Raw genomic sequence first — 21,511 nt, 5'->3', positions numbered from 1 at the left:
TGCTGGGTCTGGGCTCAGGACAGGACTCCGTGCCCAAATCCCCCCCCCCCCCCCCCCCCCCCCCCGGTATCCTGGCCCATTCCTCAGCGGGCCCGGCGCTGCTCCGGCTGCTTCTGCAAGGTACGGGAACCACCCTCCCAGCCTGTTTCGCGGGCTGCTAGGGCCGGCGGGTGCCCGGCGACAGGAGGTGTGGCGGCCCCTTTAAGCTGCAAAGCTCGTGTTGCAATCGCAGCCTTGGGGACCTGTCCTTTCCGGGGGGTGGAGCCTGTGCCTATAGCGGCGGCCAACCAAAGCGCGGCATTTTCCGCGGGAGATCCGAATTTCGCGGCACGCAGTTTGGCGCTAAAAAAAAAAAAAAAAAAAAGAAGAAGGAAAAAAGAGGCAGAGAAAGACTTGGGGACCAGAAAGCCAGGCGAGAGGGAGTCGGTGCAATCGGCCCCCCTTCCCCGTCTGAGCGCATCGCGTCTCCTCCGAGCCCCCGGCGACCCCAGAGACCCCTGCCGGGAGCCAGCCAGACCCTAAGCGCCAAGGCCTTTCGGGGGCGCGGGGGCGTCCCGGGTCGCCGCCGTCCTCGGGACGGGACAGCCCCTGGCCGTGCCGCCGCCGCCGCGGGGCGATCTCCAAGCGGGGATCTCCAAGCGCTGCTCGGCTCGGCGGCGGGCCAGGAGGGGAGGGTCCGGCCTTGCCCCGCAGGCGTCCATTGGCGGCTTCCCCCGGCCTCCGCGCCATGCCTCTGGCCGTGTGAGCCTCCGCGGGCTCCGGAGCCCGCAGGTGCCCGCGGGCGCGCCAGGCCCGGTTGGGGAGGGGGCGCTGCGCTCGCCATGCTGCGAGGGCCCCGGGCCCTGGCTCCAGCCTCCGGGCCGCCCTCGAAGGGACTGCCCGCGATGAGCCCTACCGAGCTGTGGCCACCCGGCCTCAGCAGCCCCCAGCTCTGCCCGGCCACCACCACCTACTACACCTCGCTGTACCCGCAGACTGTGCCTCCCACTGCGGCGCCCGGCACCTGCCTCGACGCCACCCCCCACGGACCGGAGGGCCAAGCTGTGCGATGCGTGCCGGCTGGCCGGCTGCCGGTAATGCTGGGGACCTCCCCACCGCCGCCCACCGCTTCTCCCTGTGCTTTCGCGGGTGTGGGAAAGGAGGGAGGGGCGCCTGGGACCCAGTTTGAACGAAGCAGGTCGAGTTGGGGAGGGAAAAGAGAGCTTTCAGCTTCCAGAACACCCCATTGCCCTGCATATCTGAGTAGAAGAGCCCTTCGTTTTTCGGACTTGGGATGAAATAACCTCATCCATTGGAGTGGAGCGGAACGAGCACTGGATTGGGAGTGCGGAGACCCAACCCACTACCCCCAGTGCACCGTGTGACCTTGGGGAAGTCCACGGAGCCGACATTGCCACCGTTCCTTCATTCTTTCCTTCATTGTTTGGTCCAGAGACCGGTACTGGGCATCTGCTGTGGTCCCGGTATAGGGCTTGGTCTGGGCTTATGGTGGGGATTTTAACACGGGTTCAGAGGTAGGGTGTCTCTCAGGTCGTCTGGCTTGGACAGACTCTTAAATTTCCTGTACAGCCAACTCTTTCCCAATTATCTGCCCTATGTCTCTCCCAGGCCCAGTCTTCCCTCTCAGACAGCCAGTAGCAGGTGCAATTGGGGGCAGCCCCCTGGGTTTCCTATTCAGATGGACTTTTCCTTTCTCAAGCCCCCAGGCCATTACCAGGGAGGGCCCAAAGTGTGGTGGCACTAGGTACAGGGTGTGTTTTGTGGGAGTGGAATTCCTGGAGCCCTTGAGAATGGAAACAACCTCAGGGTGGGGTGGGAAAAGCCCCGGGGGAATTGGGTGGTGGATGGGGAGCTTGGTTTCTGGTCCTGACTGCCACTAATTCAGTGTGTCCCTGGACAAGTCTCGGCCTCGGTCTGGGCTTTCATTTCCTTTTCTTGAAAATGCATGTGTTCATGGGGCACTTGGGCTAACTCATCTCAGGTCATTTCCAGCTCCTGGTCCTGGGTTTTGGAAAGAGGCTCCAGGGAGGGGAGATGGGAGTGCTATAGTTTGCTTCGTTGTGAGTGGTGAGTAAGTTCGGGTACAGAGAGATAAGTCCAGCCCTCAGTGCTGTAGAGGCTTCTGGTCAGACTTTTGTCAGTGGACAGGCGTAGACCCCCAGCCTTCCCTAGTTGCAGCAGGCACAAGTCCCTGCTACGGGAATCATGCTTTGCCCATGCTCAAGGCTTTAAACTTTCCAGAGCCCCTTCCTGCACATGATTTCCAACGAGGAGGAAGGAGGCAGGGGGGCTATTCCCATTTCACAGGTCAAGCAGCCAAAGATAACTGAGGCTGGGTACCTATCTTATGTTTAGCATTTTACAACCTAACACAGTTTTGTACCCCGGAAAGTAGGAGGCATGAGTAGCTCCAGGGAGAAACTGAGGCACACAGTGAGGATGTGATCTGTCCAAGGTCATACAGGGAGATGTATGTGGTCTCTTCCCTGCAGCCTTGACTTTACGCAGCACTGCCTGACCTGCACTGCCTGACCGAGGAGCTGGGTGCCCTGGGGGGGGGGGGGGGCGGGGGGAAAGGCTCGGTGGCGGGTGCATTCTCCTCTGGCCAGCTGCTTTCAGGCGCCCAGGCGGGGTTTCAGTGGCTGCGTTTCAGTAACAGCTGTGGTTTTGAACTGCTTCCCTCCCAGAGGAGCCCGAGTGCATCTGTCTGTAGCTCCCTCCCAGAGGGGCTCAGTGATCACAGCAAGAATAGTTCTCTTTTACTGAACGCTTCTCGTGTGCCAGGCACTGCTTGGAACTCTTCACGTTCCTTATCTTGGCCAAGATGCCTGGGATGAGGCATCTTACAGATGAGGAGACTGAGCAGAGACGTGAAGTCACTTGTCCAAGTCACAAGCCAAGAAGTGGGAGAGTCTCCTTGCATCAGACTACCCTAAAGTCCTGCCAGGGCCCCCTCACCCATCAGATGCCCCATGGCCCCCAGCCTCACGGGCAGGCCTGGCCCCCTGCTTACTCATTTTACCAGGGTGTGACCTGGAACAGTTCCAAACCCAACCCTGGGTGTGGCTGCTTGGTTTGTGGCCAGGCTGCAAAGTGCAGGGTGAGTAGGATTTGTTGGGGAGCTGCTGTTTAAAGGGACCTCGGGGATGGCAACCAAGTTCAATGTCAGAATGAAGGCCTGAGCCCTGGTCTCCTCACTCCCTGTCTGGGGCTCTTTCCAGCACCCTCTGGGGAAGGCATGGGATGTTCCTCTATGGAGTCCCTCATCCAGCCAGGTACAGCACGAGATTCTGTCTCATTCCCACAGGACTCTGAAGAGGGTGGGATTCTGCACAGTTCTCCTTCCTTTCGTCTCTGTTTTCCGAAGTCCCCCTGAGAACCATGAAAGCAAAGTAACATTTTAAAGAACCACCATCCAGGGTGGGTGAGATGTGGAAAAGCAGGCTACGGAGTGGTAGAACTGGGATCTGGGACACTTACTGCTACCCCCCTCCCCCCATCGTCTAAATTAGGACATGGGACTTGGGAGAAACCCGGCTCCATCCCCTGTGTGACCTTGCCCTCCTTCGAGCCCCACCTTTGTCACCTTGCCGCCCAGAGTGGGGTTGTGTCTGGTCGTCTCCGACCCTCTCACTTCTGGGGCTGCCTGAGGAAGGAGCTTCACTCTTCTCCCTTGGGGTTGGCAAGGGGAGCTTGAATCCTAAGCAGACCTTTAGGGGCTGCCTCCTAAGAGGGTCCAGGTTAGAGCCAGACTGGCCTTTGCTCTTGGCACAGCCCCGTCTCTTCAGCCTAGCTCTGAACTTTCCCCTTGCTTCGCCCCTGGAGCCTTAGTGATAGCAGCTTCTGTGTGTGAGCAAAGCGCTTTGCTGCACTGTCGCCGAGTCCCCGGCCCAGGTGGAGCAGACCATCCCCGTTATACAGGTGGGGTCCAGAGGTCAGCTGACCCTCTGAGCTCACCCAGCTAGGAAGGCGGAGGGCTAGATGGGAACCCAGAGGGGGTGACTCCAAAGCCTTCGCTCAGGTTCTCCTTGGCCCTCATCTTTCTGGGCTTGTCCTCTGCCACTTCTGTTCTGTAGGCTCAGGCCCATCCATGGGCTGCGCCCCAAGGTGTCAGGGAGATGTCCTTGGATGAGGGACATTTTGCTGCTTGGGGACCCTTGAAGTACAGGGTAAAGGGAGGGACAGTAAGGGAAGGGAGGGAACTGGTATGTGTATATAAAGTAACGGGGGCGGGTGGGCACAGCCAGGCCTTGGCTGAAGTTCTAGCAAAATCTGGGGGAATGTGTGCGAAAGAGCTGAGACGGCCTGGTACATGGCTTCGGAGTCAGACAATCCTGAGTTCAAACTCTGGCTCTGCCCTTTGTCTGTGTGACCTTGGGCTCATGGCTTACCCTCTCTGAGTCTCCATTTCTCTTCTGTCGAGAGAGATTGCCAATACTGGTAGTGCAGGACTGAGGAGCACGTGATAGGCCCAGTGCAGATACTCTGTCAAGGTCCTTCCTTCTCCCCGCTCTGCAGGTAGTGAGTTTCTTCCTCGTGTTCTGTGAACTCAGCAGGGCCTGGCTCCTGTCGGCTGGGGGAAGTGGATGGGGCTGGGGAGACTCTGGGCTGCCCCACCTCTGCCTCGGGTAGAACTCAGCTTGACTTCTGTTACTCTCCCTGCTTTTGGCATTCCTTCCTGGGGGGTGGATGAAGGGTCCTGGGCTGGACAACTTCGATCAGGATTGATAAAGACATTGAAGCTCACCTAGTCCCAGTTACTCCAACTGTTAAATGGGGCTTGGTGGTGCTGGGGAGACTCGGTGAGGTGATGAATGTTGGGGCTCGGCCCAGGGCACGTGGAAGTTCTCAGTGAATGACTGGGCCTTTATCTAGAGACAAGATAGGTCACATTCTCTAGAATCTAGGATCTCACCAGCTGAGAGGTTAGAAAAAGAATGTTCCAGAGAGGAATGAGCAGGGAAGTGTTTGGATCATGTCCAGGTCTGGATAGGGGTGGGAGAGAGAAGCATCATATCCAGGCTCCTCAAACCAAGGAGCGGGTCTCCCGGAATCAGTCCAGGAGGACTTCCTGGAGGAGGCAGGAGTGGGGAGGGGAGCTGATAGCCGGAAGAGCTGTCACCACTTCCCACACCTGTCAGCCCAGCTGTGCTCAGCAGCAGTTAGAAGTCTCAGCCCTGCCGAGCATGACCTCACTGTCAAAGGTTAAAATAGGCCTCTCTGTCCCAACCAGCTTAGGGGTGTCTGGGTGATTAGGGGAGAGGGAGAGAAAGGAAATGTGCTCAGTGGCTCCCTGAAGGGTGTGTCAAGGAAGAGGCCAAGCCTGGATTTCAGGGAAGGGACATTTTCTGAACACCTACCGTGTGCTGAGCCCCAGGCTGAGCACTTTGCAGGAGTTATCTCCTTGATTCCTCAAAATGGTCCCTCAAGGCAGGTGTTTTCTGCCCCATTTTATGGAGGAGGAAACTGAGGCTCCTAGATGTAGAGCACTTCCCTAGTCAGACACACGCACACTGAGTCCCCGAAAGAGCTGGGAGAGTCAAGGCCAGGCCTCTGACCTATGCCCCAGTGCCCCAGTACCCTAGCCCTGCCCCTGCCCAGCCCTAACAGGAGAGAGGCCCCTTCCGGGCCAGTGCAGCTTCTGGGCCTAACTGGGGCCTGGTGGCAGTGGGGTGGAGAAGAGCAGATGGGTCTGTGGTTTGATTTCCCCAGCAGGTGTTTCCCAAGCTTGGCGGGAACAGGCAGGGGGAGCAGGGGGACCTCAGCTGTTTGTCCTTGAGATGCAGGGGAAGGATTCATTGTCTGCCCCTCTCAGCAAAGAAAGAATGGCAAATGGAGTCTATTCAGGAGGCCCTGGGGCCCTTGAGCTGGAGCCCAAACATGGGGGTGGGGAATGTTTGCTCTGCTTCCCGACGCGGGCACCTCCCTGGGGTGTGGCACGGAGCCAGGAAGTCCCCTGGGCCTGGGCGGGTGCCCAGCCCCACCCTGATAAGGGCCAGCTGTGGGGCTGTGATGGGCACCGGGGCAGGCCGGGCCAGCTGCTCTTACACTTGTGGGGCGGGAGGCTCCCCCCAGCCTGATGTGGTTTAGGTCCTACCCACTCCTTCCTCCCTGCATCATTCTCTGCATGGGGGTTGGGGGGTGGCGGATGTAGAAGTGACCTTGGGGCCCGGTATTAAGGAACCCTGAGCTCTTGGCCAGACTGGCTTCGGTCGTCCCCAGGTACCTGCACCTCAGGATAAGTGTCCTGTGCTCCTCAGAAAACGACTCCCTTTCCCCTGAAAGCTCACTTGTCGACTCACTGCTGTTTCCTCACCAAGCGCAGTGATGTTTCTCCGGGACTGGTGGTAAACTGAGGCACAGAAAGCAGCTGCCTGTGGCCTCCATGCTTTGATCCCGACTCGGGGAAAGACTGAAGGAGGAACGATTCTCAAACTCTGCCTCTCTCTCCTCTCTCCAAGGCCAAAAGGAAGCTGGACCTGGAGGGGATCGGGAGGCCCGCAGTCCCTGAATTCCGGACTCCCAAGGGGAAGTGCATTAGAGTGGATGGCCTCCCCAGCCCCAGAAGTAAGCCGTGCTGATGGGGCATCTAAGGGCAGGCTCAGGACGGGGGTGCGGGGGGGCAGGGGCAGAGGGCAGCAGCCCTACCCACGTTGGCAGGAGTGACATGTGTGGCACGCTTCCCGGGTTACAAGGCAGTTTCCTCTGTGCTCTCTCACGGGACCCTGCCGTCGTTAGCACTCCCCCCCTTTCGCTGACGAGGCAGTTTGAGACTCAGGGCTTGAGTGACTTGCCCAAGGTCACACGGCTGGTGGGGGGGCTGGGGGTCAGGACCCAAACCCAAGCTGGCACCGCATCTTCCCCACCACACACCACTCTCGTGACCGGAACGTGAGCTTACTCTTTCTTTAAAAAGGTTGTTGTATTTAGTCAGTCTGACCTTTTCTAAAAGAGAGAATCCAGCTCCAAGAGGAGCGGGGCTAGCCAGGGTCTTTGCCCCACAGGCAGAGAGCTGAATGAGCGATGCCAAGGGCGGGGAAGCTTGGATTGTTCTAGCCCCGTGCCTCAGAGGTTAAGATCCAGAGGCCGCCCGGGTGGTGTCCTTCGAAAGCTAAGCTGCAGGGAATTTCTACTCCTGCCTCTTGATATGTTCAATCAATATCTTTTTTTTTTTTAATTTTATTTATTCATTTGAGAGAGAGAGAGACAGCCAGCGAGAGAGGGAACACAAGCAGGGGGAGTGGGAGAGGAAGAAGCAGGCTCCCAGCGGAGGAGCCTGATGCGGGGCTCGATCCCCTAACGCCAGGATCACGCCCTGAGCCAAAGGCAGATGCTTAACGACTGAGCAACCCAGGCGCCCCTCAATCAATATCCTGATTCCAGCCGGAGTCTTAGAAACTTATGTTAGGGAAGACCAATAATTTGGGGGGTCAGAGACCTCATGAAGGAGGTCTGTCCCTGGGTGGGAAGCATGAGGGTCAGGAATCTGGGGGTCTGGACAGGGCTCTGGTCATAGCCGTCTCATCTGTAAAACGAAGCCAGAAAGCTGGCCCTCCCGTTGGCGGGTAGAGGCTGCCTGGAACGTTCTACTGAGAGATACTAAGCGCGCTAATCGTTTAGTCGGATCTGCCGAGGGGGCAAAACCTGACCAAAACTGTGTGCCACGTGCCTTCCATCCGTAAGTGAAGGGGTCCTAAAGTCCCCTTCCAGAGGAGTCTGAGGCTCTCCAAAACCCAGTTTCCAGAACCCCTTTGGCCGCTGGCTTGCCATATGACTTGCAAGTCACTCGATTGCCAAAGTCCTCTTGCGGTTCATGATGCCGTAGCTAGGATGTGGTCTTGTGACATCAACCTCATTAAGAAAGGATTTTTATTCATGAACCTGCCCCGTTGGACATTGTAGGACTGATTCGTTTCAGATAATCATTAGGCTACACGTGGAAAGAAAAAGCAAGTCGAAAAATGTGCTCGAATCCCAGCCCATCGTCCTCTTTCTCTCCTTACCCTAATTCCAGATTCTTGAGATAGCTGGCAGGAGAGGGTAATGGTTAAGAAGACTCCGGAGCCAGGCTGCCTGGAGTTAAATCCCAGCTTTGTCCCTTTGAGCTGAGGGAGCTGAGCGAGTTACTTTACCTGTTTCTCAGTATCCTCATCCATAAAATGGGACGGATGTACAGCAGCCTTACAGGGGGTTGTAAGGATTGAACTTGCTGTGTACGGAAAGCGCTTCGAACAGTGGCCTACACACAGCGTTTGTCATTGGTGCTGGTGGTGTTACTGCGGCTGCCCGAAGCAATGGTGCAAAGGCGCTCTGAACCAGGAGTTCGGACGCTTGGTTTCCAGTCCTGCCCCCGCGCCTGACCGTGAGACCTTAAACAAGTCACCTTCCCTCTCCAGGTATCAGGTTCCCTGCCTGGACAGTGGTGGCGAACGACCTTCTCCTCACACTGCTCTGTAACCCGGAAAGTGGTTGCTCCTGTGTTCATGGGAAGGGTGGCACTTCGCAGGTCCTGATCCGTGGATGGGGCTCCCCAGGCGGGCTCTCCCTGCGTGGTGACTGGGCCCCTTTCCCCCTTAGCCCCCAAGTCCCCCGGAGAGAAGACTCGGTACGACACGTCGCTGGGGCTGCTCACCAAGAAATTCATTTACCTCTTGAGCGAATCCAAGGATGGGGTCCTGGACCTGAACTGGGCCGCCGAGGTGCTGGACGTGCAGAAACGCCGCATCTATGACATCACCAACGTGCTGGAGGGTATCCAGCTCATCCGTAAGAAGGCCAAGAACAACATCCAGTGGGTGTGAGTGCCTGCGCTGCGGCCGACGGCACCCGGAGAGGGGTGCACGTGCGGTGGGTGAAGGGGGGGGGGACGCAACATCCAGCGGGTGTGTGTCGGGGCTGGAGCTGAGACCTGCAGAGGCCGAAGAGGACCCCAATCTCTTGCATTGGGGATCCCAAGATTCCCCTCTTCTAGCTTAAGGAAGTCCACTGGGAGCTGGGCTGTAGCAACCCACAGTCCTTCCAGCTCTAAGATCTGAGTCCTCTGGGCTCCTTTCCTCCTACGAAGACCAGAGCAGACCTGCAGAGAACCCAGGCAAGGCATGTGGGGGAGGCTGGGGTGGAGGGTGGGCCGTGTTGAGAGCCCCTCAAAAGTGGGGTCAGGCTTGACTTGTTTCTTTTCCCTAGCCCAAGCCCCGAACTTCAGTCTCCATTCCTGACAGCTCCCTGGGAGCTAGACAGGACTACTGATCGGCACAGTGCAGGGGGCAGCGTGGTAGACCACGCCAGTGGCCGCATTCTGGGGTTTCGCACCGTCTGTGTGGGTCTGCACGGCAGCCCTGGGGTTGGGGCCCCTGGATGTGGACTGAGGCTCATACTGGGGGACTGCTCTGTTCCCAGAGGCAGGGGAATGTTTGAAGACCCCACCCGGCCTGGGAAGCAGCAGCAGCTGGGGCAGGAGCTGAAGGAGCTGATGAGCACGGAGCAGGCCTTGGACCAGCTCATCCAGAGCTGCTCTCTGACCTTCAAGCACCTGACCGAGGACAAGGCCAACAAGAGATATCCTGCCTGGTGGGGGGAAGCGGACAGGGCCCTGTCGCCTGCGCACATCCATCCTGGGTTCGTGCCCCATCGCCCCGCAGCGGGAGCTCACCGTCAGGGCCCGGCATGTCTGTTTCTGCCTTCCTCGGTGGCTTTTCCTCACAAGTCTATCGAAGTTACTCTCGTTAGAAAAGCAAGTGCATTTCTTTAAATCTGGAAAATGGAGAAAAGAAAGAAGTAGTTGCCACCCTAACATAGCCATTGTTTCTCACCTGTGCACAGGGTACGTGTTATTAAACATAGTGTGGGTCCGCTCAACACGACAGCTCATATCCTGCCTTCCTCCACTTTGTCTATCCCCATAGGCAGGTTTTGTTATGTTTTTTTAAGATTCAATTTATTTATTTGACAGAGAGTGGGAGAGAGAGTGAGAGAGAGCACAAGCAGGGGGAGCAGCAGAGGCAGAGGCAGAGGGAGAAGCAGACTCCCCACAGAGCAGGGAGCCTGACGCAGGGCTCGATCCCAGGACCCTGAGATCATGACCTGAGCCGAAGGCAGACGCTTAACGACTGAGCCACCCAGGCGCCCCTACCATAGACAGTTTTTAATGTTGCTACGAATCCTCCCTATTTGCTCGATCCACAGGGAATTGCTGCTATTGGACCATGTTTTTCAGAAACAGCAACCTCATGTGATTTAACCTTGTATCTAGAATGATTTGAGGCTGTCCTGCTCAGACTACATTCTGGTTTGTTGAGAAGGCCTAGAATCAGCATCTAGACTGATTCGAGATTTCTGCTTTTATAAAGCAGGATTGTGATGACTATCTTTGTATAGAGAACATTTTCCTGTATTATTTACTTATTTCCTTAGAGTCTTAGGATTGAAATTATAAACATGGACTTTGCTAAGGCTTTTCATACATTTTCCCCAAATGGTTCCACCGTCTCATTGGTTTTTGGATCTCATCTTGTATTTTTGGAAGGATGCCGGGCAAAGTGAGAAATATAAAGAAATAAGACAAGTCTTACTATCTGCTCAGAGATAATGATCTAGTCTGCGAGGTAAAGTTTTTTTATTTTTATTTTTTAAGATTTTATTTATTTGACAGAGGGAGACAGCGAGAGAGGGGACACAAGCTGGGGGAGCAGGAGAGGGAGAAGCAGGCTTCCCGCTGAGCAGGGAGCCTGACGCGGGGCTCGATCCCAGGACCCTGGGATCACGACCTGAGCCAAAGTCAGACGCGTAACAACTGAGCCACCCAGGCGCTTCCCCCCCCCTTTTTTTTTAAAGATTTTCTTTATTTATTTGAAAGAGAGAGACAGCACAAGCAGGGGGAGCAGCAGAGGGAAAAACAGACTTCCCGCTGAGCATGGAGCCTGGCGCACATGGGGCTCAATCCCAGGACTCCAAGATCATGACCTGAGCTGAAGTCAGACACTCAAGCAACCGAGCCACCCAGGCGCCCAAGATAAAGTCTAAAAAATTGACGTGAGGCAGCATTTTTAAAAAATTGATTAAAAAAAGGATTTATACTCCCATCTGTTTTCTAAAGGATCCAAGGTAACATGATATTAAAAGAACAGTTGATCATTTTTGGTTATTTCTAAGCTGTGTAAGGAGTGAAAAAGAAATGTTCAGAGGCTTAGCCTGGCAGGCTAGGGGTTTGAATTTTTTTTTTTTTTAAGATTTTATTTATTTATTTGACAGAGAGATAGCCAGCGAGAGAGGGAACACAGCAGGGGAGTGGGAGAGGAAGAAGCAGGCTCCCAGCGGAGGAGCCCGATGTGGGGCTCGATCCCGGTACACCGGGATCACGCCCTGAGCCGAAGGCAGACGCTTAACGACTGCGCTACCCAAGCGCCTCTAGGGGTTTGAATTTTGACCGTTACTTCCCTTGACTCTCCTGTCCCTACACTGGCCTACGTGACTTACCAGGACATCCGTGCCGTTGGCAACTTTAAGGAGCAGACGGTGATCGCGGTCAAGGCCCCTCCCCAGACAAGACTGGAGGTGCCCGACAGGAGTGAGGTGAGAGGGGGACCATTCGGTGGAGAGCAGGTTAAGGAGGGTCCCAGACTGCTCTGTAGGCTCTGTCCCTGGCACGGCCTGGCCCCAAGCTTCCCTGATCCATTCTGGTGCCCATAGCAAGATGGGTGGTCTCCAAGCTGGGGCAGCGATGGCGGGAGCCGGAAAGGACAACAGATGTCAGCTACCGGCCCAAGAAAATCTCTGCTCTTGGCACCTTTCTGCACCCACCTGCCCCTGCATTCCTGTGCCCACACACCGTGGGATGAGTGCCCACCATAATCCTTTCCTGCTAACCATGAGCGCCTAGGATAAGACCCAAATTCTTACTCCTTCCTTATGAGCCCCTCTGTGCTCTGACCTCACTAGCCTCTTCTCTCATGCCTTTGTTGGAGCCACACTGACATCTCTGCAGTGTCCCCACCACACTAAGCTCGTGCCCAGTATAAGACCTTCTGATGCCTCTCTCTCCAGCTGAAACACTCGTCCCTTTTTCTGCCTGGTTTACTGCTAATTGTCCTACAGGTCTCAACTCAAACGTCACTTCCTCAAGGAAACCTTCCCTGATTACCCCCCTCCCCCAGATTTCATAACTACCTATGCTTTTCTTTTCTTTGAAGATTTTATTTATTTATTTGACAGAGAGTGAGTGAGCGCACAAGCAGGGGGAGGTTCAGAGGGAGAGGGAGAATCAGGTTCTCCGCTGAGCAGGGAGCCCGATGTGGGCTCAATCCCAGGACCCTGAGATCATGACCCAAGCCAAAGGCAGACACCCAACCGACTGAGCCACCCAGGCGTCCCTGCCTGTGCTTTTCTACTGCACTCAACGTCCATTCGCTGGGAGATGTTGGTGATTATGTGATTAGGTTGTGCTTCACCTGTTAGAGGGTAAGTGCCACAAAAGCGTGTTGCACGCCTGTGGTACCCCCAGCCCAGAGCTGGGCACATCATAAGTGCTCAGGAAATAATTCTTTTAATGGAAGGACATTAAGATACATGGGGCCCCACCCCTGCCTTGAAGGAGCTCAGGACCTAGTGAGAAAAAGACCCAAGCAAGCAGTCACCTGGCCATTTATAGACTTAAGGTGCCCAGAGGGCCCAGACAAAGGACAGTGGGAGGAAGAGCCCATAGCTGGCTATAGGTATGAGTTGCTAAAGAATGAACAGGATTTTTGTCAGGGGGAATAGGGATAGACAGAGGGCCCTGCAGGGGCACCAGGGAGGAGACTGGAGTGTGTGCTGGAATGGCATGTGTGTAGTTGATGGTGGCAGGGAGGAAGCACCGGTAGGAAGGCCAAGTATCAGGACTCTTGGTTATAAGTAACAGAAAGCCAAGTCCAGATGGCTTAAGTCAGGGGTGAGGGGTGGAGGGGACTGTGGGGAACCAAGTGACAGGTCCAGAGAGAAGATTTGGAAATTACAGGCAAGGCTAGATGCAGGAATTCTAACTATGACTTTCGCTTCGCCCCGTGCTCTCTGTCTTTCTCTGCCATTCTCTGTGCTGTTTCCATTCCCAGGTGGCCTCCCCTCTTCCAGGGGCAAAGGTAGCTTTTGTGATCCCAGCCCCGAGACCCCAGGGAGAAGGGAGCCTCCATTTCCAAGTCCGGCACACGTCCTGGGTCTGATGCTAGGGAACTGAGCTGAGTCGTGTGCTTCCCTGAACTAGTCACGGTCACTGTGACTTCCCCAGCCTGCACGCCAAGCTCACCCACCGAAGTTGGGAAAGGTGGCGTCCCCCCAAATTACATGACTTGAGAGTGGGAGAGGCGTGGTTTCCCGAAGGAAAATCAAGATATTCCCCTCAGAGAAGGGAGCCTGGGGGCCAGACAGGCAGAAGGAGCAGGTGCCCAAGCCAGGTCAGATGGGGCAGGGTTGGGGCCCAGCTCAGGAGCTGAGCTTGCTCACGCGGAGGATGGGAGCCCTGGGGGTCCGCCCGTTCACCCCAGCCCATGAGTCTGCCCAGCTGCCCAGAGCCGTGACCTGGCTTCTCCTCTTCCTCCAGGAGAACCTGCAGATATATCTGAAAAGCACACAGGGACCCATCGAAGTCTACCTGTGCCCAGAGGAAGTGAGGGACCCGGACAGCCCTGCCCGGGAGCCCCTCCCCCCCACCTCCCCCCTGGGCCCCAGCCCTGACTCCACCCAGCCCAGCAGCAGCACTGACCCTGGGATGACAGAACCCACGGCATCCCCAGGTAGGACCCTCTGTCCAGAGGGACAGGAGGTGGGGAGAGCAAACAGCCTTAGAGGTTCCTCTTCCGTGGCAACATTTGCTGGGCAGCGAAGGGCAGCTCGCGCTCTATACTTCATAAAGTGCGCGCGCGTGCGTGCGTGCGTGTGTGTGTGTGTGTGTGTGTGTGTTCTTGTCTCAGTTGGGGGGCTGACGCTGCTCTGGGGCGGAGGGTCCTGGGTTCAAATCCCCGTGTTTCCAGTTACCAGCTGTGTGACCTTGGACAAGTCACGTGACCTCTCTTGGCCTTAGTCTCATCTGTAAGTTGGGCACAGTAATAATAGTATCTACTTTGTAGGTTGTGAGGATTGAATGAACTCATATAGGTAAAGCCCTTGGGACGGTGCTCGGCAGAACCTGCTGGCGATTCTTCTCGTTGCTAGCCTGCTAGAACCACACTTTTAGGATGACTCCTAACAGCACAGCTCCTGGCACTCAGGAAGCCTGTGGTAAATAGGAACTACAGCTTTGGGAAGGCAGGCTGGACTAAGGTTTCTTTTTTTAATTAATTAATTTTATCTTTATTTTATCACTCTTCTTTGTAACAAGGATTTTTTTAAACCATGACTATATACTAGGTGTGTCTATGTGATCACATTACTCTTCACAGCAATTCTTGAGGTAGGCGCTATTGTTCCCAGTTTAGAGATGAATAAACTGAGGCAGAGAGGTGCTGCGATGCGCCCAAGTCTCCTAGTTGGGAGGCGACAGAACTGTGTCTTGACCCTCGGTCTCCACAGTCCTCTCACCATGAGGCTCGGAACAGATCAAGGAAGGGGCTCCTGACCGGAGCAGCTCCCCCCTGGCTAGGAGGTGGACCGCACAGCTAAAGCTGGCCATGCCTGGCAGGAAGTAGCACGAGGCAGTCCCCAGGGAGCAAAGAGGCAGGAGAGGTCCCAGGGAAGGAATCTGAAAGGAGTAGAAGTGGGTGTCTGGGAAGGCCCTTCCCCCAGGACGGTTTTTGCCCTTTACTGGGCTCACACATCAGGTCAGACTGACAGATCCTTCGAGGCTATGGAGGCCAGTGTTCAACTTTCTGTTTCTTTAGCAGCAGAATTCTCTTAAGTAGAACTCTGGTGTTTAAACAAACCAGAGCTCAAACTGGTCTGACGGAAGAGGCTTGGTGGGGCGTCCACAGAACACGGGCTGGATTCCATTTCTTTAACTCAAGGGTCCCCAGACTATTGCCTGCAGGCCAAATCTGGCCCGTTTTTAAGTGGCCCGTGAGCTAAGAATGGTTTTCATATTTTTAAAGAGTTGGGGGGCAGGAGGAAAGTGACTGTGTGACAGAGACTGTAAGTATCTTGCAAACCCTAAAATACTATCCGGTCCTTTACAGAAGTTTGCTGAGCCCTGATCTACCTCAGCCCTTCATTTGACACATGAATAAGCTGAGGTTCAGAGAGGGCGAGTGACTTTCCTACGGTCACACAGCAAGTTGGAAGCAGAGCTTGGACAAGAGCCCAGATCGCCAGCTCTTCTCTGGTGATCTCTGCTGTGTCCCCGTCTGGTCAGGGGAGCCGGGCTTCTCCGTGCGCCAGCCATCTGTCCTCCAGGCCCCTCCCAGTGCCTATCTCCCACACCAGACCTGTGCCCAACCCTGTTCTCCCTCCTGCTTCGATCTGCCTTCTCACCCCACCGTCAACATGCACACAGCTCTCCGAGTTAGAACCACTTTCACTTCCGATGTCCTCTGAGACCTGGGGCAGAGGAGGGGGACCCTCCCGCATAAGCCAGGGTGAGGTTTTCACCTCGGTTTTACGGATCAGTTGTACTCCCAGAAGGAGTAGAGGCTGACAGAGCGCTTGGTGGTGGGGCCAGCCCAGGAGCCAGCTCTGTGCCATGGGTGCCCTTCTCCACCCCCGCCGTGTGGTCTCTTAGTGACATCCTTGTGAAGGGAACAGAAGGACATTTCCTGGAAAGCGTGTACACACACACACACACACACACACACACACACTCCATGTTCTGGCCCGAAGCGGAGCCATTTTGAAGTCTGAGAGCCAGAAGCCACCCCCAGTCTGGGGACCCTGGCATCACCAGGGGGAAGTCCCGAACCCTTTGGGGCCTCAGTGTCTCTCATCTGGCACAGAAGGGCTTGGGAGAAGGGTCGTGTCTGCCATGTCGCCAGGCTCTGACATTCTGAGGTAAACATAAATGTTGCTCCCACGCGGGAGGCCACGCTGGGTGGGGTCGGGCCTACACCTCGCCAGCCGTGCCTCGGTGGCTGTAGGCCAGTCACTGCGGCCCCTCAGAGCCACTGTCCTCGTGTCTCTGAAACTGGGACCCTTGAATCTCGCTCACGACTTCAGGTGGGTTACGGGCAGTGAGACAGCGAGGATGTGATTGTTTAAAAAGCCTCCGCGAGCCGGGCGCCTGCGCCGTGTGGTTCGGAGACGCAGACGTGTGAGCAAGAGCGTGATAAGCAGGCGAGGAGCAAGGTCCGCCCGCCGCAGAGGCTTCCACGCGCCTTATCTCGTTGCTGTTCAGCACGTCAGGGAGGTGGAGCCTTATTTTTCCTCCAAGTAAACTGAGGCTCCAGGTCCTACAGCTGGTGCGGGGTGGGGCTGGGGTCCGAGCCCGGGGCCTCCCCCTCCTCCCAAGCCAAGCCTTTCTCTAGAACCCCTGCAGGCCTCAGCAACCCGCTAGAGAAACACGCCACTTTTTGCCTCACGTACATTTCATTGGCTCCTTTGAGCCTCAGTTTCCTCATCTGCAAAGAGGGGTCCCAGTGTTGCCTCCTGCGGGGCCCCTTGAGGAGGTGAAGTGCGCCTCCCCTTGAGAGCAGGGCCGGCCACGGTAAGCCCTTGGCAAACCGGCATGCTTCTTATCGACAAGGGCTCTCTCCCTGCACCTGTCCTTGACTCCTCTCCGCACCCCTGCGAGGTGGGGACAATCGTCCCCATGTTAGAGGTGCGCAAACAGAGGCTCGTCCGCATTCAGTCACTTGCCCACAGATGCACGGTGAGGAAGAGGCTGTTCAGGCCGACACACCAGCACGGCTGTGTTTTCCAAGGAATGTTTGGTTGGGGTTTAAGGCATGACTCAAACAGTCAGATTCTGGGCACCGGGAAATATTTGGAGGGGATTTCCAGTGCCTTCTTCGTCGTGCCGGTGTAGCAAGTCAGCCTCCGACCTCTAAGGAGAAACGCACTTGGTGTGCTCGAAACAGCCGAGCCAGTGTAGCCAGAGAGGCAGGGTGTGAGCGGGAGGAGGGACGGGGGAGCAGCAAGGCAGGCAGGCGCCAGACCAGGCAGGGCCTTCTCAGCGCTGGTGGAACTCGGCTTTTCTTCCCAACCATTTTGAAGCTAGAGCACAGACTTCGAGGGTCAAGGCAAGGTGACCGGTAGGGAGGCCCCAGCAGCGGTCTCGGTGAGAGACGATGGGCTAGCCCAGGATCACAGCAGCGGAATGGAAGAGAAATAAGCAGCTTGCAGAAATCACCCGGCCGTGGAAATGACCGATCTCACTGCCGGACTGGGTGCTGGGGAAATGGCAGGATTCTGTGTGATTCTCCGGCCTTTTGGCTTAGGCCGCTGCGTGGGTGGTGGTCCATTAACTGAGGGGGGAAGACCAGGAGTTTGGTTTTGACGTGCTAAGTTCTGGGGGAGCCGAGACATCCACGCAGAGGTGTTGCTGGAGCCCAGAGCTCGTGGGTGAGGTCCGAGCCAGAGGCGTCCGCTGCGAGGGGTAGGTCTAAGGGATTTAAAGCTGAGGGGTGGCTCTGGTCACCTGGGAAGACGGGCAGCCAGAGAGAGGAGTCTGAGGATGGAGCCCTAGGGCCTTGAGGACTTAGAAGTGAGGAAGAGGAGAAGGATCCAGCAAAGGAGATGGAGAAGAAGCAGCCAAGGAGGTGAGAAGAAACCCAGGAGAATCTAGTGTACTGGAGCCAAGGGAAGAAGGTGTTTCCAGAAGGTGTGAATAACGGTGCCAGATTCTGCTGGAGGGTCAAATAAGATGAGGCCGAGAACCGACCATTGGGTCCAGCAATAGGAAGTCACTGGTCGACTGGCATGGTGGACACAGACCCCAGGTTGGAGTAGGTTGAAGAGTGAATCGTGGTAGGAAAGTAGAGGGCGACCCCAGGCAATTCTTGATGAATTTTGCTATGAAAAGGAGCAGCACACTGGGCTGGGAACTGGAGGGCGTCATGAGGTCGGGGAGGATGCTTTTTAAAGACAGGAGTCATTAGAATGTGTCTGTGTAATGATAGAAATGATCTGAGAGAGAGAGAGAGAGAGAGAGAGAGAGAGAGATTGGTGATGCAGGAAACAGAGGATGTGGTCCCAGGGGCCAGAGCCTTGACGGTGAGGGGTGTGAGGGTTTTTTGGCTTTTTTAAAGATTTTTATTTTTAAGTAATCTCTACACCTACCGTGGGGCTCAAACTTACAACCCCGAGATCAAGAGTCGTGTGCTCTTCCAACGGAGCCAGCCGGGCCCCCCAAGTGGGTAGGGCTTGGAGAGCAAGAGATCCCACCTCCTTCGAGAGGAGAGAGAATGAGGGCAGGGGCTAGAGCTGTGCCGGGAGAGGGAGAGTGGGCCCTGCGATTGGGTGTGGGGCAGGTTAGGAGAGAAGCAGCATTGGGTGTGGGGCAGGTTAGGAGAGAAGCAGCATTGGGTGTGGGGCAGGTTAGGAGAGAAGCAGCATTGGGTGTGGGGCAGGTTAGGAGAGAAGCAGCATTGGGTGTGGGGCCGGTTAGGAGAGAAGCAGCACTAGTTTAGAGAACGGGGGAGGGCTCTTCCTGGGCTCCGAGGGCTGACCAGAGGCTTTCGGGCACCAGGTCCAGGTATGATCTCTGTGTGCTTGTCTCCAGCGCCAGCGCTGACTCCCCAGCAGATCCCGCAGCCGCCCCCGCCCCCGCCGCTGGTCCCCCTGGAGGCCACCGACAGCATGCTGGAACTGCCACACCCACTTCTACAGCAGACTGAGGACCAGTTCCTGTCCCTGCCGTGCAGCTCTCCCCTGATCAGCTTCTCCCCGCCCCTGGACCAGGACGACTACCTGTGGGGCTTGGACGGGGGTGAGGGCATCAGTGACCTCTTCGACTCCTACGACCTCGGGGACCTGCTGATTAATTGAGTGGCCCTGCCTGCCCCCAGCAGCCTGCCCCTGGCTCTACCTCCTCACAGACTGACAGGCCCTCTGCCCGCGCAGGGACGTGGGACACAAGGTGCTGCCCTCAGGGTAGGGGGGCCTCTTCTCTTTCTTACCCCCCGGCCAGCCGAAGCTGTCTCGGCCAGAGTGGGGAGGTACGTAGAGGATTTGGGTGAGGAGTGTATCAGGAGTTGGGTCCTCTCCGTCCTCATGGAAGCTGGGCCCGGGGAGGCCCACCCAGCTTCTGACCTCTAACCTCCCACATGAAGGGCCACAGGTGAGGCAAACAGGTCCAGAGAAAGGCCCTGCCCCCGCCTTTTGGGAGGAATTAGGACCCTGAGTTTATCAAGAAGCACTTAATGCCTTTGTATTTATTTCAGGTTGAGTTTTGTTTGTTTGTCTTCCCTGAGTTTTTAGCAGGGAGATTGTTCTAGTTTCTAGTAAGACTTCTCAGATGGACCCAGTGCTGTCCATGGTCCAGGGGCAGGCCAGGGCTTCCAGGGCCCCCGGCCAGGTCCCCGATTTCCCTGCAGCAGTGGGCTGGGTCTCTGGGGGGGCCATCCGGTCTGCTAGAACGCTACGTGCACTTAGGCCTCGTAATTCCAGTAAGTGGTGGCTGCAGGCCCTCGGGCTCCACCTGCCCGTGGTCTCCCGCGGAGGCACCAGCCTTGGGTTCCTGGTCTCCTCTGTCCCAGAGGGGTCGCAGGGAGCCATCCCAGGGCTGGCGGCATCAAGGCTGCAGTTACGGAGACCCACTTCCTATGGAATTCCCTACCTCTCCGTCCCCTTACAACACGGAAAACGACTCTTTAGGGAGTCAGCACTGAAAGCCCCCCCCCGCCCCCCGGGAAACATGGACAGGAACATGGAAGCCGGTACAGGCCTGCTGAGGGCACCTTTCCTCCATTTGTGCCTCTTGCTTGGGCCAGGGGCTGTCTTACAGTGAGCTCCTGGCAGGGAGTGGCAGCCAAGAAACTGCCAGAAAGCACACCCTCTGGTAGCGGCTGGTATCCTCCCCTTCCCTGGAAGGATTTTTTTCTTCATTGAAGGGAGTCATTCTTTAAGGATCTGCTCTCCCCGAAGCTCTCACATAGACCTCCGCCACCCCAGGACAGACCGTGACCAGGATTTGGTGGCATTTTGGCTCCTTTTGTCACTGGAATGCCAAAGGGCTGACAGGGAGTAGTCTTCATTGCAGACCAGACCTTGGCAGCTGATGGGGAGACAGGCTTTTGTTACCGCTTCAGGCTTAGGGTCCTGAGAAGGTCTCTTGCCCTGCCCCCACCCCCAGAGGCTTGCCCATCCCACAGTGTCTCTGAAGCCCACTTTGTGGGGGAGGGGGTCAGCTCTCCTCCCCACCCAACCTGGGGTGAGGCTGCTCGGGGATGAACCAAGGCTGTGCCCTCTGGAGAGAGGCCGCCAGGGATGGTGGTCTAAGAGGCCCACCGCCCACCCTCAGGGAGCTAGGTTTCCTCAGGGGCTCAGCTGGGCAGCACTTTTTTTTTTTTTTAAGTTTGTAGCATTAAGTTGGTTTTAAATATGAAGTTGGCCTCATGGGCTGGCTCCTGAGCTCACCAGAGGCTGGCGTCTGAAGCTGGGGAGGTGGACTTCTTTGGGGGTGGGGTCTGGTGTGAGCTAATGCCCAGACGGGGATGGTGTGCCGTGTCATTTTTGCAACTTCCCGGGCCCCTCACTGTGCCCTCTCAGGAACAGATGTCCAGCTCTGGAAACAGGGCTAATTTTGTATGCTTTACAGAGATGCTTTTGGTCTCCTCTCCCCACATACTCACAGGGAGTCTCATCAGAAGCCTGTTTGGCCGCCCACTATGTCAGGGTCAAGGGACTGCCTTGGCCCTTGGGCAAGGGACAGGAGTGTTGCATGGAATCTGGGTGGGGCATGTGGGGCCAAGATGGCCTTGCTGTTCTGAGGTCTCTCGTCTGCCACTGAGGCATGTCCCATCTCTGAAGACAGAGACGTTTGACCTCCATGCCTTTGGCTTTGTCTAGAGTTTTCTCCTAGAATTAAATCAGAGAAAAAGGAGAAGAGGCCTGCAGGACCCACCGGGAATGAGTTTAAAAGTAAAGTCGGGCCAGAATTCGAGCTCATTCCCCAAAGGCTGAGCCATAGTGTTGGACAGAGGGGCTGCCCCTCGGGCCCAAGGCCTGTACCCTGAGCAGCTGCCCCTGTTCTGTGCTATCCCCTCCATACCCTGCCTGGTCCCGGGGCTGGACAGCCCAGGCCAAGCCTCAGGCTGGGGGGTTGACAAGCTCATGCCTCTTTCTTGCCAGTGACGCTTGAAACCTCTCAAGAGTTCCATCAAGTGCTTTAAGCATGCCTTTTGGATGGTATTTCCTTTAGGGGCCATGTAAACTTTAGGACTAGGGAGGAAGAAAAGCTACTTTTCTTTCTGAGGTACATTATTTCCGCCAGGACATTTCCCGGCCCCAAGTCACCTGTGTCCCTGGGGGCACCAGAGGCTCGGCGGCTCCAGGGAACTCAGTAGCATTACGTTGTGTGTAGAGTTGGAGATTGAGAGAGATTTCTTAAAACCAGGGACGTGCTCCCATGTCCCTTCCCATGAAAAGTATTTGCTAGCCCCGTGTGGTGTCCCTTCTCTGC

The 21,511-nt window shown here is 56.2% G+C and overlaps 1 protein-coding gene across 1 annotated transcript; it reads left to right on the top strand.

Annotated features, from left to right (window-relative positions):
- Positions 1–797: 797 nt before the first annotated feature.
- E2F2 (E2F transcription factor 2) lies at positions 798–20,402 on the top strand. The gene is made up of 7 exons (XM_026517074.3): positions 798–1,073; positions 6,462–6,567; positions 8,578–8,797; positions 9,397–9,555; positions 11,454–11,568; positions 13,568–13,760; positions 18,611–20,402. Exons 1-7 carry the CDS (start codon positions 822–824, stop codon positions 18,874–18,876), a joined length of 1,311 nt encoding a protein of 436 aa, XP_026372859.1. The 5' UTR covers positions 798–821; the 3' UTR covers positions 18,877–20,402.
- Positions 20,403–21,511: the final 1,109 nt, after the last annotated feature.

This window comes from Ursus arctos, unplaced genomic scaffold (genome assembly GCF_023065955.2).
Source record: "Ursus arctos isolate Adak ecotype North America unplaced genomic scaffold, UrsArc2.0 scaffold_32, whole genome shotgun sequence".
Classification (NCBI taxonomy): Eukaryota; Metazoa; Chordata; class Mammalia; order Carnivora; family Ursidae; genus Ursus; species Ursus arctos.
Note: the sequence above shows the minus strand (reverse complement) of the source record. Positions and strands in the feature narration are given on the sequence as shown.

What these genes read in the sequence shown, in the direction of transcription:
- E2F2 (XM_026517074.3), top strand. Translation starts at nt 822, where the DNA reads ATGCTGCGAGGGCCCCGGGCCCTGGCTCCAGCCTCCGGGCCGCCCTCG. An exon ending in TGCCGGCTGGCCGGCTGCCG is followed by an intron (nt 1,074 to 6,461) that starts GTAATGCTGGGG and finishes CCTCTCTCCAAG; the next exon opens with GCCAAAAGGAAGCTGGACCT. An exon ending in GAGGACAAGGCCAACAAGAG is followed by an intron (nt 9,556 to 11,453) that starts ATATCCTGCCTG and finishes TCCTGTCCCTAC; the next exon opens with ACTGGCCTACGTGACTTACC.